This window comes from Pseudochaenichthys georgianus, chromosome 3, assembly GCF_902827115.2.
Source record: "Pseudochaenichthys georgianus chromosome 3, fPseGeo1.2, whole genome shotgun sequence".
Taxonomy (NCBI): Eukaryota; Metazoa; Chordata; class Actinopteri; order Perciformes; family Channichthyidae; genus Pseudochaenichthys; species Pseudochaenichthys georgianus.
In genome coordinates, this window is record NC_047505.1 from 21,391,601 (window position 1) to 21,415,753 (window position 24,153).

The window sequence follows — 24,153 nt, forward strand, 5'->3', positions numbered from 1 at the left end:
CAGATCTTTTGATCAGATGGTGCTCCACAGTCAGACATTCAGCATATTGACGGATAGCTCCTTACAATTATCTCATTGTTTTTATTTGTCATTTCTGAGAATAAAACTCATTGATATAAGAGATATCGTTATCTAACACTGTGTACATTCAGGATATTATGAATGTAATTGGACTAAACGCACACACATAGAGGCAGAACACCATATACACAGAGCAATTTATTACACATATTATACTTTATAAACTCAAGTGGATTTTACAAGACATAACACATTTTATTGTGTCTTCTTAACATAGGTTCACAAGCTTTTATTTATGTTTATTTCATGTGTTTATTTCAGGAAAACATCACACTTATAAATGCTGTGGTTATTTTCACGAACACTAAACATGGAAAAGCAATTAGGACACATTATAGAAGAGTTCACTTTGCTTTTATTTTACAGCTGTTACATGAAAGATGTGAAAAGACTTATTAATATTGAAACATATCATCCGAAACTAAACATGCACACACAGTTAACTATAAATATAGAGTTAACACATTACAAGGTCACAAAGTATTTTTTGGGATATGTTAAGGGTTTGGTTTCCTTCCTTCAATTTTGTTTTACATAATCCACAGACATTATGATATATTTGAAAAAATAAGACTTATATAAAATGTTAGGTTTAAATACATCAGTTTAAACAAATAAATGGAGACAAGACACACATGGAGGGAGGACAATCGTGAGGTAAAAGTTAACACACACACATTATTGTCTCTGCCTTTTGTTTAATAAGAACCGCCACAAATGAATTATTCAGGGTAATATTCATTTTCTTTAGGAGCCTTAACAGTTATTGTGTACCTCGTTGTTTCAAGATAGTTGAACACTTCTTTAGAGTGTTAGAAGAATGACAAGCAGATTTCAGTTGAAGTTTGTTCCTGGTTGCTTGGTGTGAGTGTAGTAGTCCTGCATTCAAAATGTTTATATAAAAGTAGAAAAGTGTCAGCATCAACCCATCAATTTAAAAGAAAAGCACTAATTCTGCCTAACAGCCCATTTCAAATTAATATTATACAATTTAAATATGTGTTCACTGTTCGTTTTTGAGCTGGAACAGAAGGAACATTTTTCAACTACAAATGCTGACCTTACTTTGTGAATCTCACAAATACAACTGTTTATCCAAAACGTTCATAGTATTTGTTGATTATATTTTGTATTATTGATTTGAATCTTCAACGTATCAAATTGTGGTTCATCATAGATTACTAAAAAAGTCTGTGGGCTTCAGTGAATATTATACATGCAGAACACAGTATTGCATCTCATTTTATTTCAGAATGCATTCGACCAAGAATTGTAAAAACGTATTTTCTATGGATTTATTTCTCTTTCACACACACACACACACACACACACACACACACACACACACACACACACACACACACACACACACACACACACCTGCAGAAGTACCATTATAACATGGATGTACATTGACTCATAGAAATTAACCTGTGTCTTGCCTTTCAGAAAACATACATGTTTAATGCTCATTATCAGACAGTTATAGAAACATAAATGTATTTAGAAATTCCTCTTTAATGTCTATGTGTTGTTGACTATACATTGTTTGTCCACTAACAGAACATTACAGCACATTAGGTTTGGTTCTCACTAAATCCTAAACACTTTCTCAAAACCCCAAATCCCCCAATGATTTACAGAAAAGGACCAGAAGGTCTTTGATGACATTACATGTAAACCCCTTAAAAGAAAATCACGCACAGTATCCATATATTTCTCTAAAATAGAAATTGTATTTAAGACTTTTGAAATGATCTGGTTTTGTTTCACTGTATTAAATAATAGTTTACCATTTATGACTTTTTACAAAGTTATTGTCTCCATCATCACGCCACATAAGACAGAGAACTACCGAAGCAGACCAGTGTGTGTATTTTGTGTAATTGTTATGAATTTTCTTTTTTTTCTTTTGACCTGTGCTGGACTATGGTGATCTGATCTATATGAATGCACCTGCCCATTGCCTGGAAAAGTTAGATGCCGCCTATCACAGTGCTCTGAGATTTGTTACTAACTGTAAAGCACTTACTCATCACTGTACCCTGTATGCCAAGGCAGGTCTGCCTTCACTAACTGTACGGAGGCTCAGTCACTGGTACATGTTTATCTATAAAGCCATGTTGGCTAAACTACCAACTTATATCTGCTCTTTGATCTCACAGAGAGTGGCAAGTAGCTATTGCCTGAGATCCCAGGATGTGTTTTTATTACATGTGCCAAGTGCTAGGACTGTGTTAGGTACTAAAGCTTTTATGTGTGCTGCTCCTCTAGCTTGGAACACTATGCAATTTTTTTTTAAACTGAGCATTTTGGTTCCCTTGCATCATTTTAAAACTCGGATAGATGAAATGTTATTAGATATCTGTCATTGTGAATGTATACCCCTGTAATTATGATGTATTGATGTCCTTTTTGTTTTCTGTTGTTTGTATGTTTAACCAATGTGCTGCAGAGAAAAAGAGATAGTTGATCTCAATGGGATTTTCACCTGGTTAAATAAAGGCTACAAACAAACAAACAAAATTCTCCTCTGAGCAGGTGAGCTGATTAGAAAGATGGCCTGGAGGTGAGATCGCAGGGAGAGGGAGGCTTAAGCACATTCTCAATCCCCTGGAACAGGAGCTCCCTGCTCACAAGAGCCATGGGGTTTTTCTTATTGCTCATGGGTGAGACCCCAGGCCCAGGGTCTCCTCTATGAAGTGACTCTTATTAAAATATCTCACAAAGCAAATTGAAAGGGATCAGTAATTCATGACGGATTAACAAAAAGCAACATAACATAAGTAAAACTGAGGGTAAGCTAGGGTTAGGGTAGCGATAATCACCTGAGGTGTTCAGTGTGTCTGACTAATCATTTCATTTGAACACAGAAGGTTTATTTACAAGTTCCTGCCCGTTGAAGTGTTTGCACACTAAAACATGATGAATCTTTGAAGATCAATACACTGGCATGTTGTGACACATACAGTAGTTTAGTGCTGAGCCTGAACAGGTTCAAATGAAATCCTTTGGAAGGCTAAATGATTAGGGCTCATTCCTTACTTGCAATAATAAGTAGACATAGATTTCTTTTATTGTAGATAACACTGATCAACGAGTATACTATACCCAAATATTGTTGTTGTAAAGGAAAAGTTGCGTAGACAATTTGTATTTCCATGCTTGTAATATTTGGTGATCAAGAAGAACAACAACAACAACAACAACAACAACAACAACAACAACAACAACAAAACAAGAACAGTTGTACATTTCAGGGTGGTATAAAATACGTAAATTGAATGCACGGCTAGGTGCATGAACATGTTTACAGACGTGTTTGCTTACAATGAGGAAAATCTAAGGTTTACTTCTCTCCCAGTTTTCCTCACTCACTCTGTGGATTCCACCTGCTGACCTCACAGTGGTCAGGTCACTGCTGCCGTCTCCCAGCATAGTGTGTGTGATGTACACAACCTGTCAGTTCAAAAGGCACAGACAAACACAAATAGGATAATATGAAAAAGTAGTAGAAAATGATGTCATCCTTGTTTAAAGAACTGCTCCTGAGTAACCTGTGACATTAGCTACATTGGTCCATAGTGAATGTTTCCCTCAAAATCCAGAAGAAAACACACAAAACATATGTTAGTGTGATTCCCTATAGGAAAACTTGCAATGTGCATTGTTTAACTATAGGATCGCAAAAGCTTAACAAAGAAAGAGAGGTGTATTTGCATAAACATTTAGAAAATGACGTATAGGTGCACCTCAAGTTTCTGCAACGGTAAAAGTATTCACAGTACATCATTTTCAATTCAACATCTGATGACTTAAACCCCTAAAATCCTGAAGAAAGTATATGTCAGTTATTTAAAAATAGTTTCATCAGGAACTGCTTTGACCAAAATGCCTGATTCATCTTCCTCCCTCTGAAAGAGCTGACATATAAGAGTCAAAACAACATGCTGCTTAAAAACTATTTGTTTATATAATAATTATATTTTAACAGTGTTGTGCCAAATCCTTAATATTTACTCACTCTTGTAAAAGGTTTATTTTATAACAGAATAGTGTGCCTAATGAGACACATCCCGAGCTGCCACACAACACTCACTGCTGAATGAGTGTTGTTTCGACAGGAGGTGGTGTGGTGTGTACAGAGGAGCAAGGAAACACTCCTTATTTCTGTATAACCCTTTTTGACCTGTGGCTTCTTTGACTTCCCCATGCATCACAGCTGGAGAGAATACATCATTTCGAATCCATTTGAATGCAACATGCACATAGTGTGTTGGGTCACTTCGTGAGTCCAGACCTCGGCCTGCATGTCTTCACTGCACGACAACAAGAGCGACGTTCATTATCCTCCACAAATGCTTTTTGGGGTAAGGGCTTCCCAGATTCATGTATGCACAGCAAGCCCAGACCGCAAAAAGATTCGTGACGGACAACTGCTCCCAAAAAAATCCACATCCACTCCATTCCTCGGGTCTTCATCCTCAATATGTTTCCAGATAGAAACACCTTTTGCAACGGGCGTTTGTGTAGCTACAATCGGTTATGTTGGGTGACCATCCGAAACCAAAAGTGAAAGCCACTGAGCTGGCATTGCTTTGCAGCAGCACGCAGCCTTGTTATTAAAAAGAGCGGCGATGAGGAGAGGCGGCATTTCATTGCTGTTATAGACTTTAACGCGCAGCAGAGGTGACCGCCGTTTCATTGGACAGGGAGACTCGTCATCTACCAAAAGCGATGCGAAAGGAAACGAGCACATAAGCAGGAGGCCAAAGCACCTGACAGCTTCATTGCTGCCCCGCGACATCTACTATGGACACCAGTGAGACGTTAAACAAAACCATAACCCACACAAATACAGAATCTTGGTCTGATGTGTGCGGATCACTTTACACTGAGGAAAAACACATTATGACAACGATCGGTGACTCCAGTTTCATTAATAGTAAAGTTCCCTTTATTTACAAAGGGTTCATTTGGCTCCTAAGCTCCAGCTGCCGAAGCAGGGGCCCCACCCTCTCTCCGTTTCCATTGGGCCGTCCAGCCTTTCATTGGCGGACGCGTCTCCCAGCCGGTCACGATTCCCCCCATCTGTCTCAGACGCACCGGAGCCAGACGCCACTGACGCAGCACGCGCCTTACTCACTTTTAGCAGTCACGACTCGAGACTCATCGTGCACAAAAGGGAGAAAAAAACGGCAAACAACGATTGGATAGTAAAGGTAGCGATGTGCTCTTGGGATTGTTGCCCTTCAGCCTATGCATGACCAAAAAAAACGAAATCTGAGCATTTGCACGTTAAAACAGTAGCAAAATGAAAGAGCAAGCATGATAAATGAGAAATCGTATAAGCCTCAAGCCTTTCGTTTGAAACATGGTGCATGGAAGTTGAAAAAAAATGCCCACTGTGGTGTTGTCAGATCGCTCTGTGCTAAAAGGCAAAGCCATTCTTAAAGCGGTTCAGCACCACAGCCGGAGAACAGCTCCCCACTCACTCCGAAATCATCCAGATATTTCAGAAATCTTGTTTGGGTCTAACACAATTACAACAGCAATAGAAAAATAATTACGAGATCAACTGCATTTAACTGAGAGAAGAGAAATCCACCCTTTTTATTCAGAACTAAGGGTGATTCCCGTGTAGCTGCAAACAGACTGGTTAGAGATCCCTTCACGCACAGTGCAAACAATTGCAAAAATCCACACAAAACACTCATGACATGGCGTTTCTCCCTGCACACATCCCGCGTAAATCGAAAATGAGCTACACATCTACGTTTTGCATTGGTTTAAATAAAAAGCATACTAGAGGCTGAAAGAAAAAGGAAACAGGTGCATCTGGAGAAAGGTTCACACAACTCACCATCGCAGCCTCGGAGCCTCCAGTAAAACCACGAAAAGTGTCAGGAAAAAAGCAATTTTCTCCACAAAATGTGCTCCGTCTTTTCGCTTCTTCAAACTGTGCACACACTGTACTCTTGAATGGTGAGCCTTTTATAGGAGTGATGCCCCCTATCTATTTCTGGATCACGATCCAACCCCGTTTCTATTTTTAGCTCGCGCGTGATGAAAAAAGAAAAGCTCGCAGAGGTTCCTTGGAGGAATTTCGAGCGTGCAGCGTTTGAGTGCTGCCGCGCGCTCCCGCCTTTCTCCCTCCCTGCCTGCACGATGCATGCGCGTGCACGGCAGCATCTTCTTAACAGTGATGCTGTGGAGAAAAAAAACGCACGCCGGGACTTCAACAGAATCAAGGAAATGTGCAAAATTGGGCGTTTATTATTTTGTGATTTTCTACTGGAAACACCTGGTAGACCTTCATGCACACGCAAGAGCAAAGCTTCCCCCTCCCTAAAGCAAATAAAAGACATTGTGACCAAAATGCTCACACTCACCTATAATCGTTAGTCCTAATGGCAAATGATGATTTCATACCATTACAATGTATTACAACTATTATTTTGGCACCCTTCTTTATATGTAACCCCAACAGAAATTGAGGAATACTTCCTTCTGGCTGCGTCAGTCATAGACGTCAGGTGGAGAATCTCCCACTTTGAAGGTGGATGCAGGAGCTTCCGCTGTGTGTACGGTGGCTAAAGACCAGCGACCATCCAATGAAACACCCGCTGGAAATGTCGAAAACAGATGATAGGCCAAAGAGGGAGCAACCTCCTCCCAATTTAAAACTGGAAAGAGAATTGTTGTCTAAACCTCCCATGTCATTGAAAGCAAATTTGTAAATTGTCCATCATGATCCAACACAACATCATGACATATAAAGGCGTGATCATACATCCTCTTATTTCTATAAAGGTGGATACAAAGGACGTCCGGTTGGGTTAACCCTCCAGCAGAGCCAAAAGAGGCCCTCAGTGTGATGATGCAGAGACACACGCACGCACGCACACGCGCGCACACACACACACACACACACACACACACACACACACACACACACACACACACACACACACACACACACACACACACAGGCTGCTGCTGATGCTGCTGCTGCTCCGTCCTGCAGACTCCCCCTGCACAGGGCAGAATGCTGAAGCGCGTAGTAACGGAGCGGCGCTTGGCCGACCGATGATGCTATTTTTAACTCTCATACTCAACATGCCTGGCGCTGCGGGTTTCTGCTCAGGGTAGCCTACTACTGTACGGAGAGGCAAACATCAACACAGAGACAGCTTCCAGGCTCCATCTGCGCTCCCACAATTAGAAAACAAAACAATCCTCTTTGTTCTTTATCAATGTATCTCTTTAAGAATGAAACACTGTCTCATTCATTAAAGCTGCAACCTGTAGGATTTTCATGGCATTACATTTTCAGGAGATGATTTATATTTTGATGATCGCAACACATGGTTCCTTATTATTCTATTTAACATTTAAATATTATACATCTTAAAAAATAATAATAGAGCCTATTTATAATACATTATAGACACACATCTGGCACACCAGTGAACTACAAGCATCACTATGACTACAGAGGATCTGTAGTCATAGTGATGCTCAAAGCTCTTTCATATGAATACATAAAGTTAGTTACTTTGCAGCTTCAGCACATCACACCATTGATAACTGATGGTGTGCAGACAAGGAATTAAGATGGACGTTGCAAACAAGATTAGCTGCAATTAAAGCTACTTATTTCAATCTTAAAAACAGATCAAAATCTATACTCTGTTTTAACACACTACATTACTGCACTCAAGTCAAAATGTGATCTCGAGGCTCAAGGGCTATACTCAAGGTGTGGACTCAATACACATGAGTCATTCAGAGTCATGCTGATGAAACAGAAACAAATGTAATGTTGTACTACAAACGATATCCTTTTAAGCTTTGTAAATGGAACATCTTTAGTTTACAGACTGGTTTCGGACTCGTGAATTGCTAGATTTAAACTGGTATTCGACCAACACCTGTGCACTTTATCCCCATTTTAGAAAAGTCTAAGAACATACGTATGGAACCAGATTTCAAAGAAAACAAACCCAGATGGGCGCGGTCTTTCTCGCGATTACAATTGATGATGTTTTTTCTGAGTCATTTGATATCTGTGTCTACCTTTTGTCTCCCATCTTTGCTGTATAACTTCATTAGAAGTCTGAGGAGATAGTGATGGTGGTCCTGAGGAGCTGACCACGGTACTAAAGCAACAGAGAAGCAGTTACCTGTAACAGTCAGGAGTGACTTCAGACTAAAGATCTGTTGATTTCAAGGCTTAAAATGGAGACATCTGTTGTGTAGCTACCCTACGTAACACATAACATACAGCAATCAAATAGAGAGAGAGAGAGAGAGAGAGAGAGAGAGAGAGAGAGAGAGAGAGAGAGAGAGAGAGAGAGAGAGAGAGAGAGAGAGAGAGGGAAATGGTAAAGGAGATAAAAAGAAGGGTCTTTGGTGTTAATGGCAGCAGAAACTATTATCCCCAGAGGGCCAGTACATTTGTAATACAGAACTGAACTTTAATAATGCAGGGAAATCCCTTGTGGACAAAGCCAGAAAAATATAAATGCTCTCTATTAATGTCTGGTCATCAAGTAGTATTTATATGTATTCAAGCCAAAACATAAATATGGATATAATGTGCTGCTATACACTAGCATTTTCCTTCACAAAATGGACTTTGAGATCTCCTGTCCTCCACCTCGTTTAAAAAAGGAAATGTTTAGATAAAAACATTATATAATGGTGTTTGCGGACTTAATAAATAGTTAGATGACTTGGGATCTAAAGAAGATGTCAATGTCAAAGAAGATTGTTGTAAAATGTGCTTTTGACTGAGTATTTTTATATTCTGCATGATAATGTGCGATTATCTTCCATTTTCTCTGTATTTGTTACAGCAATATACTGTATTCTGATAGCGAGAAAATAATATTACACATCCTGGCTTCATTAAGATGCAGCATTATTTTGCAGTAACTGAGAAGTCAGTGTCAAACGTGAGATGATAATAAAAAACATGCTAATGTGTGAAAATCCCCCCCATAAATGAGACATTGAAGCAAACTGACATGCTCTCCTTGTGTGTGGAAATATTGCTCCACTCTTTGTCTCTGTGTCTTTAAAATAGTCATTTCCTTTCATGTCCGTGCGGGCGATTCACTATCATTATGTAATATCTTGCAGCAACATCCATTCAGTGTTACTATTTTTAGCTCACTGAGCCAAATATATCCACTCACTGCGAGGTGCAATAACAATTTTCAACATGGAGAAAGTTTTGCATCGGAACAAATGAGGACCTCAAAACACTGATGGTCCTCACCCTGAATGACTTCAGGGCTGCTTTTCTGCATCGGGTTTCACTGGCATATAAATACAAAGCTGCAACAAAGATGGTATTGATTTTACCCGCAGAGGGTGCTGCATAAAAATAGATTATTTAACAAAAAGTGAACAACAGCATCTTCTAGGGAATATATGTGCGGCAATCATGAGTCAATTGTGCTTAAAGGTCACCTATTATGCAAAATCCACTTTTTCTTTAATACATACATATGTGTCCCCTCACTTAAGAGATTCAGAAAGTATCAGAAAAAAATATTCTCTGTTTGTCCTCAGGCGTCTATATAAAAACCTGTCTGAAAATGATCTTATCACCACTTTGTGATGTCACCATGTTTTTTGGGTTGGGCAACCATTAGCCAATAACCGACCAAGGTAACACCCGCCCACCTTATCACCTGAATACCCTCCTAGACCACCATTGTGTTTTATCACCAAAAAACAAAGAATCTAGCAGAGGGGCGTGGCCAGCAGCAGCTCATTAGCATTTAAAGATACAGTCAGAATCAGCACTTTTGGAACAGGGCTGAAACAGAGGGGATTATGGGATGCTACATTGCATGATCTGTTTGGTATTTTAGCCAAACACTTCAGAGACATGTTCTGTATATATATGAGACCTATAATATATTGTTTAAAAATAGTATAATGGGGACCTTTAAGTGCACAATCTGCTCCATCTGAAAACATATCCAGTCCTTGCAAAATGTTATGAACTTGCGGCATGGTAGGGACACACACACATATTGTTTTATTGTTCTCTATTGGAGCGTCATTCTTCTTGTCTCGTTCAAAATCTGCTCCTTCTGAAATCATAACATAACCAGTCCTCTTGCTCTCGGTCGTGCACGCCTTGAGTTTTAAAACGTGTTGATCTGAATGCTGCTGTACTTTTCTGTGGGCTCACAAATATATGTTATTCGATTTAATATTCATGTAAGTTTCAATTTCTAATAGCAACAGGAGCAGGGGTGGAGCTGATAAGATTAAGATAATTGAAAGTCGATGCAAAACACTTGCTTTGATTCTTTTATAAAGACAGTTTGGTAAAAGTTATAGATCAAATGTTTAAGTGTAACTTGTATTAAAGACTATGGCTGTGTCATTTGGAATCAAACTGTGATAGTAATTTGTCTTTCTGTAAGTGCTACTACAAAATGATTGTTATGGATCCAGTTTGTAATGCTTGTTTCATGGCTCACATATTGACTAACACATGCAGTACACAGGGGCACAAAAGCACTCTGGATTTGCATGTATGAAAAACTCCAGATGGGGCGAGCACCAGTGACACAGCTCCTGACTCTCAGTTGCTTAGGTCGGAGACCTTTCTGGGTGCAGAGCAGAGGAGTGAAAAAAAAAAAACTAGTATCCCATACTGACTATCAAATAATCTGCACTCAAATAGGGCGGTCATCAGTATGGGGATATTCATTCTACATGTAGAACACACACAAGATCATTTAAGAGATTTGGATATCTATTTATAGACATGATATATTTGCAGTGTCTTATAGTGTTTCAACTCACATGTCTATTACATAACAGGGCTCCTACTCCCCGGCCTATAACGCCCCTGACAAATCCATGCACGCTTTGCTGCACATGAGCTATTTATATAGCACCCAAGACAGGGCTGGTCAAAAATACCACTCCAGTCAATTATTCATTGAGAAACATTCCAAAACAGAGCGGGGAGTGGGTTCGGCTGCACAGGAATACACCAAGGGGCTAACAATAAATAGCGTCCATTAGCAATGCAGCAGCGCGCTTGTCCTCAGCGGTAACCAATCTGTGGGAAAAGGGCGGGAAACGTGGAGCTGAACATTTGCCCTCTCATGTGTTGTGCTTGTATTTATAGGAGTGTGTGCATACACTTCAGCGCCTCTGCAACCATCTTGTTCCCTTACAGGTTTCTAAAAATAGCAGGCTGCACCGTGCTTGTGCCATTTTTAGCCGTCGCAATTTAAGGGAAAAATAAATAAAAGGCAGCAGGGGAAAAAGGTGCCGTTTCACAAGGAAACTATGTGGGGGCATCTCTTCGCGGACACTCTGTTCCAGCTTTGTCCTGAGATGCACCAAGCTGCATCGGCACCATCATGTTCAATTGAACGGCTTTGAACGGCAAGGTTTTCATTTCATTCTAATGCATTGTTATGCTCTTTATACAACAGGGTTATTGCTGCCGAACTACAAAGCTTCTTATGTTTTACATTAATTTGATTCTGACTACAACTACAGATAGCAAACAAGCAAGTAGTTTAAGTCTGGATGTTTAAAAAAAATATATATATATTGTCCTTTGTCAGAACATAAACGGCTGCATTGCTGCTTTTTAAAATATGCACACAAATAAACTTGTTGGCCTTTTTTTTTTTAAACATATACATTAAACATAACATCTATTTTAAGCCTGCAAATCGTTCACAACACCTCAGGAGTCCCAGGTGTAGAGGACTTTCAGCTAGGGTTGATTCTTCATGAACCTGCTGCCATCACACTTGTTGGTTTCCTTTAATAACAAGTCCCTCCTCACTGCAGTGCAACCCAAAGTCTTAAATGTGTTACTGTTAATATAATTATTTCAACATTGCCGTTGTCTATCAATACACCATGCATGGTGTGGATCCAAAGCTTGTATCAACTGGCTGAGGGTTGATGTATTTACACTAACTAGGTAGTTGGTCCCTGATGTAGAATAGAAAGCAGAACATTTATTTACAGAAATAAAATCCAATGGAATTATTAAGATTTCAGTGTGATTATCAAAAGCATTTGCAAGGCTCAGTATATTATTTGCTGGACTAGAGATTATGTTTTTTATTGATCTAAAAAGATCAGAGTTGTCTGAAGAAAGCAAATGTGAAACAGAAATTAACATATTTTAGATTTCAATGCAGTCCTCATGAGTTGTATTCAACATAAGCTGAATTTAATTGCAGTGTGACCAAATGTTCTGTATTTTTCAGTCAGATTATAATAGCCTACTATTATAACCCAACCGGTCTATTCCAGGTCATGGTGAAAACCATTAAAGTGTAATCGTATTCTCTTCATTCAAATAAAAATACATATTTAGTATGAACACTTTTGGACGTTTTAATCAGTGATGCATGGACTGATGATGTGGCTGTTTGCTGTTGTGAACATGCTAAATACTCAAACTTTGTTTTTGAATGAAGCTGATATAAATTGCATTTTGAGCTATCATCAGAGGTGGGAGAATACTCAGATCTTGTACTCGAGTAGTAGTACCAGAGTGTAGGAATACTCTGTTACAAGAAACAGTCCTGCATTCAAAATGATACTCAAGTATCTACGCCGGGATCCTGAGTCGAGGCTAATCCTGTTGCTGTGGTCGTGTGTCCTGGATCCTCTATCCTGAGTACTGGATCTGAGTCCTGGACTTCGAGTCGTGGCTGAACCAGTCTCAGCGGTCCTACCAGACTCTCACCATACTACTTCCCTGATGGCTCCCACAAGATTGCTGACATCCTCGTGGATTCATCTTCTTATTATACACGCATGCATTTCCAAACATTTGGTCTACCTATGTTGTAAATGTATTATCTTTTCAATTTACACATGGCATCTATTGCACGTCTGTCCGTCCTGGGAGAGGGATCCCTCCTCTGTTGCTCTCCCTGAGGTTTCTCCCATTTTTCCCTTTAAACTGTGGGTTTTCTTTGGAAGTTTTTCCTTGTACGATGTGAGTGTCTAAGGACAGAGGGTGTCGTATTGTCATACTGATATTCTGTACACACTGTGAAGACCACTGAGACAAATGTAACATTTGTGATATTGGGCTATATAAATAAACATTGATTGATTGAAGTAAAAGTACAAAAGTATTGGCATTAAAATATACGTAAAGCACCAAAAGTAAAAGTACACATTATGCAGATTGGTGCATTTCAGAATAATATACATTATGTTTTGCTTAAGATTATTGGTCATTAAAGTGTTATCATAGCTGGTAAAGCTAGTTTTAATGATGTTACTGCAGGGTAGCTTGTGATTTTACTCCAGCTGGAACTAAAGTCTGATTTAAGGGTTGATTATATTTCACATCATTCATCAAAATATACAAAGTAACTAAAGGTACTTAATAAATGTAGTGGAGTAAAAGTACACGATTTACCTCTGAATTGTAGTGAAGTAAAATGACAAAGTAGCATAACATTAGAATACTGGAGTGAAAGAACCTCAAAAAATGCACTTAAGTACAATACAATAAGAGTAAATGTACTTAGTTACTTCCCACCTCTGGCTATCATACAGAAAGGGAGAGACAGTAGCAGTTGATAGGAGGGATGAAATGTCAGACAGTGCCACCATTTGGCCGCTTTAAAAAATGTGAATTGAAATAGAAAAAGTCATGTTTATGACAAGTGTTCACATTAAGGATTTGAGTGTGGCTGTAAAGTGTTATTGGTGAAATGCTATAACTTCTACAATCTAAGACAAAAGAAATTGACGCCGAGAAGTAAAGTAATGAAATCCACACACTGCCTTTAATACTGTACATTAAATACAGATTCCACTTTAGTTTTTTTTTTATTGTAGATGGTCAATAGCAAATCCTTTGTTCTGCCTTATGAGTGCCAGAAGTCAGGAAGCAAAGCATGTTGCAGTTCCTCTTTTGTTTTCAAATGACCTTGGAACAAATCAAAGTTTGTAGGTCCCATATAAATAGGAATGATAATGAAATAAAAGTGCAAAAGAAAAACGGAGAATTCCCATCCATTTTATGAAACAGAAAAATTGAGCGCTTATCTTTCAACGCAAACCCCTTTAACCTCGGAGTCTAGAGGCACATTCCTAACCATCTCAGCGAAGAATGAAAAACATCTTCTCATTTGAAATGTCCAATTAATGGTACATTAAAACATGGCGCCATTTCAGGCACCCAATACCAACATGCTTCAATAACTTTAAGCATGTAAACTTTCCAGCCAATTAGCAGAGGATGAAACCAGAATATTTAAGAATTGAATGTAATTTGCAAACCGTATTTGATTTGATTTCCCTTTCATTTTTGCAAGTAAAGCAGACAATCATGACTTCTTGATTGTTGGATAACAAGAGGTCCTGCATTCAGAAGTAGTGGGCAAAGTTATCTACAGTTGTACTCCGTGACGTCTCGAAACCTAATTCTTTGGGGGGTTGGAACACAGATTCCACTGGATATGAATATTGACTCCTCACCTTTAACCAGATGACGGTTTCTTACACTTGTGTGCAGCTTATCTGTGGTTTTCAGATGAGTGTGTGTCAGTGTGAGTGTTATTTTCATGACTGTAGGGAGTCCTGTGATGAAGCGGTCTATGGCTGCCGGCGCTCCCTCTTGGTGAGCAGGTAACACTGAATGGTTCTCAGTCGATCTTTGGCAGGGGCGAACTCTGGCTGCAGCTTCAGAGTGGACTCGTACCAGCGCATCGCTTTCTCAAACTCCTCCTGAGGGCGAGAAACACAACAAACACGTCACCATGGGAACACATGAACTGCATGGCTGCTTCATTAAAAGGGGCATCTACTGTGACATGCTTTATTGTTCAAAAAGCTCTTTATCTGCCTGTGCTGCAGCACCTCTTTTCACCCTCCGTCTGAAACCAGAGCCCAGTCTGCTCTGATTGGTTAGCTCGCCGCCTCTGTTGTGATTGGTCAACCGCTTAGAGATGTCCTGCCCCTTAGCCTATCACGTAGAATGTGATGGAGCACTAGCCAATAGAAGCATGTGTGTTGCATATTAGCGTCACTATGTCGTGGAAGCAAACAAAGGACTAAAATGGAGGCCTTTCAGGGGGTGAGTGTGTGGGAGAGAAACTCCCTCTGGAGGGATTATAACCTTTGCAGACCATTTACATGCATCCATCCATCCATGCATCTTCTCCCGCTTATCCGTGGTCGGGTCGCGGGGGTAGCAGTTCCAGCAGAGAGCCCCACACTTTCTTTTCCCTGGCGACATCAACCAGCTCTGACTGGGGGATCCCAAGGCGCTCCCAGGCCAGCGAAGAGATATAATCCCTCCACCTGGTCCTAGGTCTACCCCTTGGTCTCTTCCCAGCTGGACGTGCCTGGAACACCTCCCTAGGGAGGCGCCCAGGTGGCATCCTTACTAGGTGCCGAACCACCTCAACTGGCTCCTTTCAACGCAAAGGAGGAGCGGCTCAACTCCGAGTCCCTCCCGGATGACCGAACTTCTCACCTTATCCCTGAGGGAGACACCAGCCACCCTGCGGAGAAAACCCATCTCGGCCGCTTGTATCCGCGATCTCGTTCTTTCGGTCATGACCCATCCTTCATGACCATAGGTGAGGGTAGGAACAAAAATGGCCCGGTAAACAGAGAGCTTTGCCTTCCGGCTCAGCTCCCTTTTCGTCACAACGGTGCGGTAAAGCGACTGCAGTACCGCTCCCGCTGCTCCGATTCTCCGGCCCATCTCACGCTCCATTGTTCCCTTACTGGAGAACAAGACCCCGAGATACTTGAACTCCTTCACTTGGGGTAAGGACTCATTCCCTACTTGGAGTGGACAGTCCATCGGTTTCCTGCTATTTACATGCACCAAAACTTAAATACCACACTACAGCATAATAGGGCCTCTTTAATATCTTGAATTGTCTTGCAGTGGTTACACTTGAGGAGCTGAGCAGAGGGTAACAAACAATGATCACATTGTGACAGATAAATGTGCTTGCAGCCATTACCATTGCTATGTAGACGTTGGCGAGGGTAAAGTGGTTCACGACAAAGTGTGGGGCGATCTCTACGGCCATGCGGGCGACTGTCAGAGCGTCGTCCCATAGCCGGGCATTCTGGAAGATGTTGGCCAGGCTGATGAGGGGCACGTCCTGGTTAAATAAAAATAGCATTATTACTTAATTATTTAAAACAATCCTTTGTAATCCTCACCAACAGTTGATGTGTAACTTGCCTTCATGTGGTGGGGGGCGTAGTTGAGGGCCTGTCGCAGGCAGTCGATGGCTCTCTTGCCTTGACCTTTGACCCTCCAGTACAGCGCAGCCATGCTGGATAACACCCATGATGTCTGGTTCTGCACTCAGGGATGAGGAGGAGGGATGAATGAACAATTTAAATCCACAGTAATTATTTGATTGAGTGTGCTGGTAGGGCGTTACTAATGCTGGGTGTTACTACTAAATTATGCACAGCAATGACACTTCCTTCAAATCCTTGCTTATCCTTTTTCGCAACTGCACTGGTACTTTTTCTCAGATAACAAAAACATGCCTATTGTTTCTTTTATTTCAGAAGAAAACGTGTTTAACTTTTTTAGTGACAGTGGCTTGGTACTGAGTATAGCAGGAACAAAATATGTATCCGTCATTTGCCTTTGCTGTGGTACAATCAGTTGGTGTTCATGATGTCATAGCCTCCATTATTTAATAGTTTCTCTTTAAAGGCCCTGTCACACTGTCCCGAAATTGACACCCGATGGACACACGAATATGGAATTGTGAATTTCGCACGAAGATGGCCCCGAACCACACACGAAGGCAACATTTACATTACATTTAAGACATACAACTGCAATGAAAGTACCAAACACAATTATGTTACAGTACTATGATACTGTACTGATATCTTCAGACTTTGTTCTTTACTTTCTCCGTCTTTATATGTAGAAAATATTACGTTTTCTCCGTAATGTTGTTTCCATAACAACAACAATTTCCTGTCAACTGTCCTTCAAAATAATATATTATATCCTTTTTAGTTTCACAGAACACAAATTGGGTTATTTACATAATATGTTTACATGATTTTGTTGTGCAATAAAACAACCCGATGGACACACGATAAAGGAAATGTTCAAATTGGGCTGTGATCGTAGCAACATCGGGCCATTCGTGAGGGCATCTTAAGCCATCGTATGACCGCTGGTGGAGTTTCTCAGGCTCCGGCAGCAACTTCGTGAGCGGTGGCAAAATCTTTGACATGCCAAAAAATTGCCGAAGGACCTTGCGAAGGTCATTTTTGTGTTGAATTCGTGTGTCAATTTTGCCATTCGTAAGGCCATCGTGAGGGCATCTTGTTATCATCGGTGCCATCGGGCATTCGCCCCGATCAGAGTGAGTGTGAATGCACCGATGATAACACGAAGATGACACGACTTGACAAGATGCCCTCACGAGTGCCTTACGAAGTTGCCGCTCACGAAGTTGCTGCCGGAGCCTGAGAAACTCCACCGGCGGCCATACGATGGCTTAGATGCCCTCACGAATGGCCCGATGTTGCTACGATCAGAGCCGAATTTGAACATTTCCTTTATCGTGTGTCCATCGGGTGTCAATTTCGGGACAGTGTGACAGGGGCTTAACTGAGATGAGCGAGCGTTACCTTCTCCAGGACTTTAGCAATGCGTGTCCCCACCTGCTCAAAGGACTGAGGGGGGAACTTATCTTTGCCGAGGTTCTGCAGGACCTGCGGGTCGGGACAAGAAGAGACAAGTGAGGGCTTTAACAGAGAAGTGGGGCTGTGGGTATGACTAATAATTCATCATAGTTGAATGTACAAACATTTTGTAATGATTGCCAGTCAGAGTTTCAATACTGTAGGACTGAGTTTGAGCATCCATCAGCTAGGGTGGGAATTTGAAGGCAAATTTATATTTGAATATTCGACCGCAAAAAAAACGGTTATCCGATTAACCGAATTGACAAAAAGTATGTCTATATATATTAATACATTCAATTAAAAATATTCATAACTCATAATCGAATACATGAATCATTTTTGAATATTCAAATAATAATTCCCTTCCCTATCATCAGCTTCCTTGGTAGCATGTGCTTTAACCAATAACTATCTTAGGGTCTGATATAAACTATTGTGTAACCTTCTGTGGTAACAAGCACACATTATTTAAATTATTCACGTAGTTTTATACAGGTTTAAGCTTGTTATAATAAATGCTGAGTATACAGCTCTGAAAATTAAGAGACCACAGCAAAATGATCAGTTTCTCTGGTTTTACTATTTACCAGTATGTGTTTGAGTAAAATGCATTTATGTATTTTATTCTATAAACTACTGACAACATTTCTCTGTGTTGGTATTCAACAGACACTGGAATGGAATGGCTGCCATACATGTAGAGATTGAGATTTAAGAAACATGTGGAGTGGTCTACCTGGAGCATTGAAAATGAGAATATCAAATATTGAACTACACTGTTGATGGGACTCCATGCTGTCGAGGTAAAAAAGAGGTAAGAGTATGGATGTTACTTCCTGTAATCCTCAGCCTACCTCCCGCAGCTGGCTCTCTCCGGTGTAGTGGATGGCGGCGCGGTTGGCCACCCCCGCCAGGTGGTCCAGGGTGTGCATGCTGGCAGCGAGGTTGGCGTTGCATAAAGGTTCAGCAGCTGGCTCCTGGAGCGGAGTGGCAAAGTCTATATGCTCTGTGATGCTGAAGAGACAATCAGACATTCGGCTTAAAGCTGCACTTACTGCATTTTGGCTCTTCATATAATAATAATAATAATAATAAATTACATTTATAAAAGGGCTTTTCCTGGTGCTCAAAGCGATTACAAGCAAGTAAAATATATTATCTCATATCTTTCCTGTCAACCAAGAATATCACGAGCAATGTTTTATTCCCCCCCCCCCCTACGTCTTTGATTACCCGTCCCTCTTATCTTTTCTAAACACTTTATTAATTTGCTATAAAAAGAGCTGTAATTTAATCACAACTTTCTACATGATTATTGTGCCCAAAAGAAAGAAGGCCGAGTCATTATCTTTTACTAATAATCTTTAAAAATAATTGAGTATACACCTTAGTACTATTACTGCTCAAAGAGGTGCTGGATTATTAGCACAATATTATCATGTGTATAATTAAGATGATATACTTATTCAAAAAATATCATATCATGGTTATGGTCTCTATACCGTTATGTTGCTATACTCCTATCATAAAGGACATGTTACACTTTACACAGTATTAACCTGTATTTTTAAAGGTCCCATGTCAGGGTCATTTCTACTGATCATAATTCCATTGTTGAGGTCAACTAGAATAGATTTACATTGTGCAATTTTCCAAACTCACATTGGTTTCTCAGACAGCATCTCTGTAAAGTATGTGTATTTACTCTCTGTCCTAAACGGCTTGTTGGAGCTCCTGCCCCCCCCCCTCCCTATGAGCCCACTGTGCTCTGATTGGTCAGTTCACCCACTCTGTTCTGATGAGTCCACCACCGTTACAGCAGAACATCAGTGATTATGTGTTACAATGGCGTTAGCAACCAGAAAGGACAAACAGATGAGAATGCTGCGTGGGGTCTGGGTGCCGTGTTGGCGGGACGTTGCGCGGCTCGCTGCTGCGAGGAACGGACAGTGTGAGCTGGGTTCATTTCCTGGTTGCTGTGTGGCGTCTGCGAGACAGCGAGACATCGCAAGGCTTCACTAGCACCAGGGCTCGACATTAAGGACTGCCCGATGGCCCGGGGCCATCTAGTATTTAGCTCGGGCAATGAAGCCTTACCTGCTGGTTGCCCGATCGGGCAATCTATTATGCCAGTATCATGCAGCTCGCGGATCTAGTAATGAGTGACCCGACAGTAAAACTAAACACATCTATAACTAGTTTAGGTAGTTTGAGAGGTAATTAAAATAGCTATGTGTGATATTCTAACCTGCAGTGTGTTTTGTCCGCTCACCGCTGCATGTGGTTATGCAGAGCTGCGTGTCGACTCGTCAGCAGCAGCTGATCTCTCTCTCCCGTCAGATTAGACTTCACTCGCGTGTATGTCCATATCGATCAGATCCAGCTAGTTCTAGCTAATGATAGGACTACCTGCTTATTAAAAGACACCTAAACAATACGTGTCGCTATGCAACTGGGTGAGGCCACAACGTATAGCGCAGCATTATGCATTTGTTTACATGCCCACCGGAACCCCGAGGCATTACCAACAGATCAACGCACAATCAACCCATACAGGACATCTCTTTCTCCACATTAAGTGTTAGACATTAGAGTTGACTATTCTTGTCTGTCACATACTCTTCTTGTCTGTCACATAAGTGGCGCAACTGAAGCGGTATTGCTCTAAAGGGAAATTATTTTGACCGGACATTTTGACCGGAGAGATTTAGATTTGCCGGCTAACGGGAACTCTGACGTCACCATTTTGTGTGCTTCGCGGATGCGCTCGGCTCCTCTCGACTGCTGCTCGGTCAGCATCCGGATGAGGAGGCATTCGTTCGACCAACTTACAGTAGTTAACATTACAAACATTTTTAACAGAGGCCATAATAGTGTAAATAATGTTTGTTTTGGCAGTTATAACTGAATGTAATGTTTTTACTTTTTTCCATCTGGGAAGGCATCTGCCTTCATCAGATGGAAAGTGTTTTGACCAACAACTTAAGTATTTCTTATAGCTATGCAGGGCATGCAAGCGAGCAAACACAAACAAGAACAAACAAACAAGTGAAATGAAGAATAAAATTGAAATTGTACAATATAATATTGTGGTGGTTCATCTTATAATTCAGTCTAGAGAATGCACCAGACAGCATCTAAGACTTGCAAAAATCTAAATGTTCTAGAGGGACGGAGGCCCCCCCTCCCCCAGCGTGTCACATTTTCGCCGCTGAGAGAGCGTGTGTGTGTGAGAGCTCCACGGATTGGTCACGTCACTGTACCCCGGAAGAAAACAATGGAAAAAGAGAAATCGAGGCGTTCTGGGGCAGCATAGACAGGTCTTTTCTGTGTTAGAGTTTTACTCGCTACAGGGTGTACTTTGAGGGTTTGTGACTCTGCAGACCGTTTACATGCATACAAAGCTACATAACACACAAGGGAACGGGTAATAACCGGAAAAGCATGACATGGGACCTTTAAAAGCTTTGCAGTTGTTCTTTGAGCAAAAAACTGACAGAAACATTAAAGCCGTTGCTCCAAAAACTGACGTGGTCAATATTACAGTACTAACTAAATTCAGTTATATAACATGAGATGAGAATGTGAGCCGGATCAGGAGGACATTAAGAGTCTTACTCGATGTTCTTGGCAGAAACAGCTAGCCAGGTGCTAGCTACAGTGGTGAGGTCCACCCTGCGTGTCCGCTGGCACTCCTCGGGACCCGGCCAGCCAAGACTTGTGTAGTCCCTCCAGCGGCCTGCACAAAAACACAGAAAACACAAAGACATCTCTCTTAGCTGGGTGAAGTCCAGCCCCCTGGTGCTTTCTCTGTGTTTACGCAGGAGTAAAAATAAATGGTACCTGAAGGGCCAGGCGATGGGATAGTTGGCCCGCTTATCTCCAAGACAGAGTGTCCTCCAGGCAGGGACTCCCCGTGCTGGCCTTCATCAGAGCTGGAGACTCCCTCTGTCCCATCCACCTTAGCCTTCCTCACCCGCTTTACCTGGAAGGTGATCTGAGGAACATAAGGCACGTTCAGTTTGGTTACACACACTTCAGTCACATGAGGGCTGGGCAATGTATTATTATATTGTGATATGAGACTACATATTGGCAAGTGTTGTTTTGTTCCAGGATTCAAAGGCTGCATTACAGTCAAGTGATGTCGTTTTTTGTGTATGACACTGTTCTAGCTATTTTAATATTTGGCTTTACTCACTTAGTCATTAAAACCTTATTACTGATGATTATTAAAACTCTCATAGTGTAAATATTTTGTAAAAGCACCAATATTTAACCCCAACATATCTTCACAATGTCGATATTGAGATTTTTGGTAAAAAATATTGTAACATTTGAACTTCTCTTAATTGCCCAGCCCTTAGGCCCATCAGTCAGTCCCACACACTTTAGTGGCGACTCAAACACATCTCAGATCAAAATGACAGGAACGTCCACTTACCCACTCAGCTCCCTCGTCATCCTCACAGTTCCCGAAGCACGGCCCACCACCGGCACGGGATCCCATGACACGGTCGTTCTTTAGCACCCGGATCCCTCGCAGGTCCCCCCGTTTGCCCCCAACATCAAGCGCTCCCTCAAAAGCCCCCATCAGGTCCTCCTTCAGCTGCCACTCCTCCTCCCCCTCCACCGCTCCACCACCAAATGGAGTGGCCATGTTAGCGTTTGCTGAGGTGGAGGGAGCATCCCTCTGCTGACCGGCTGCTTCACCCGACCCGTTACTGTCCAGGATCACCTCTGAGGAGAGAGGGGGACGGGGGAGAGTGAATACGAGCAGTGTTGAGCTAAAGCAGCACTTAATATGTGGTTTGTGACAGTTATCAGAGTTACAATTTAGTTTTGAGTGCAGCAAAGGAAGTCAAACTACAGCCGAGAATGTGATATTACATTTTGCAACAGCTAGTCAATAGATAGACATATTTGACCAAAACAGAAGACATATCTTTGCCTTAAATGAGTGGGATCTGGTTAAAGAGATCATTTAGAATTAAGGCTTTTAGGGAATGTATTGTTTTTCACACTCAACCAGTCAGAAAGTATTGCCTTAGGACCAATGTTTTTTTTATGAATTTGGTGTAATAGGAAATAATCTACAACATCAACTTGTTTATCTTTGTTTAATTGTTTATAATCCCTTAAGCACTAAGCAATCACACTAAGTTCTTCCAAGCTTTGAGAGAGACAAGGCCCACAGTCCCAGAGTTTGAAAACCTGTGCCTAATATCTAATAATTATTATTGAAACATATTGTGTGAAGAAGTAAATAGGACTGTTCATTTAGTTTGGATGCCGTATGTCTTAACGGTTTGATATTGCCACTGTAGGTGTCGGTAAATCATATTCTTACTCTCAAAGAGCAAGGAGTCCTCCATGGCAGAGAGGGGGGGGGCATCCCACTCCTCCAGCTGAATGCCGAGCTCCTTTTCAGCCAAGCAGGCGGCGCCCTCTGCAGCAACACAAGGGAAGTTTATTTGAATAAAAGACAGGTGGCAAAAGTACTGTTGAACGTATTCTCAAACAGTGTTAATGAAAACCAATAGATATTTTTGTTGCATTGTGTGCAACTAAATGTTTGGAAGAAATCGAATATTCTGAAACGTCAACAATTCTAATGTGGTGAATAATGTGGTAATACTAACAACATTATAACCGATGAGTAAGCAAGGCAGTTTGGATGTTTACTTTTTATTAGAGGAACAAACTCACCTTTTGACACTACGCAATGGCCGGCTTAGTGATTCAAACCGGCTAGATCATTTACGTGTTTGGTGTTCCTTTGGAACACTTCTCCCCTCAACAGAAAGTGATGCATTTTATATTCTGAGACACACCAACCGTGTTTGTTTTCTTGGAACAAACAAATCAGTCCCTTAGGCTTCCTTTTCTCAACACTCTGGTGACTCCATTCACTGTCTCAATGTACTCTAGCAAAGCTTATATATTATTACACTTGGAAACTCTGATTATTGCCAGAAGACATTAGATGCAAGGAAGAGCAAGAAGATAGTAATGTTGAAACACATGCAATTAATTACAACTTCTTACTTGTTGAATAAAGAATATAAGTGCCATTATTGTTGCAGTCCTAAATGGTTCTCCTTGTTGCACTGGTATGTTTTTCAGTAGTTTATCCACAAGGATTGATATAACCATAATGTTGGCTCTGAGGTGCTGTTTACACGAGAACGCAAACGGTTGTATCTGCTACTTTTCTCTCGAGTATAGCCCATTCGTTCACACGAGGCCATAACAGAAACGCGGAAACGGAGCCCGCAAACGATAACGGGTCCCAAGGTGGATAGATCTACAAACGGAACGCTCTGGGGGGGGCAAACGGCTCCG

The 24,153-nt window shown here is 41.2% G+C and overlaps 1 protein-coding gene and 1 long non-coding RNA gene across 5 annotated transcripts in view; both read right to left on the reverse strand.

The window, feature by feature from the left end:
- Window positions 1-214: 214 nt before the first annotated feature.
- On the reverse strand, window positions 215-6,198 carry LOC117466856 (uncharacterized). The gene is made up of 3 exons (XR_004554310.1): window positions 5,945-6,198; window positions 3,412-3,540; window positions 215-960 (listed from the first exon to the last, which is right to left on the reverse strand). It is a non-coding gene; the product is annotated as an uncharacterized lncRNA (long non-coding RNA).
- A 7,676-nt stretch (window positions 6,199-13,874) lies between these two features.
- The window catches only part of ttc17 (tetratricopeptide repeat domain 17), a 30,699-nt gene continuing 20,420 nt past the window's right edge, over window positions 13,875-24,153 (reverse strand). For all 4 annotated transcript variants that reach the window (XM_034106466.2, XM_034106459.2, XM_071206344.1 and 1 more), the window contains 9 exons: window positions 23,159-23,257; window positions 22,253-22,548; window positions 21,652-21,805; window positions 21,427-21,547; window positions 18,663-18,822; window positions 17,752-17,835; window positions 16,325-16,444; window positions 16,098-16,241; window positions 13,875-14,844 (listed from right to left, as the gene is read on the reverse strand). In XM_034106466.2, the coding sequence (XP_033962357.1) occupies window positions 14,713-14,844; window positions 16,098-16,241; window positions 16,325-16,444; window positions 17,752-17,835; window positions 18,663-18,822; window positions 21,427-21,547; window positions 21,652-21,805; window positions 22,253-22,548; window positions 23,159-23,257 (1,310 nt within the window). In that variant the 3' untranslated portion in view covers window positions 13,875-14,712. The remainder of the gene's footprint in view (window positions 14,845-16,097; window positions 16,242-16,324; window positions 16,445-17,751; window positions 17,836-18,662; window positions 18,823-21,426; window positions 21,548-21,651; window positions 21,806-22,252; window positions 22,549-23,158; window positions 23,258-24,153) is intronic.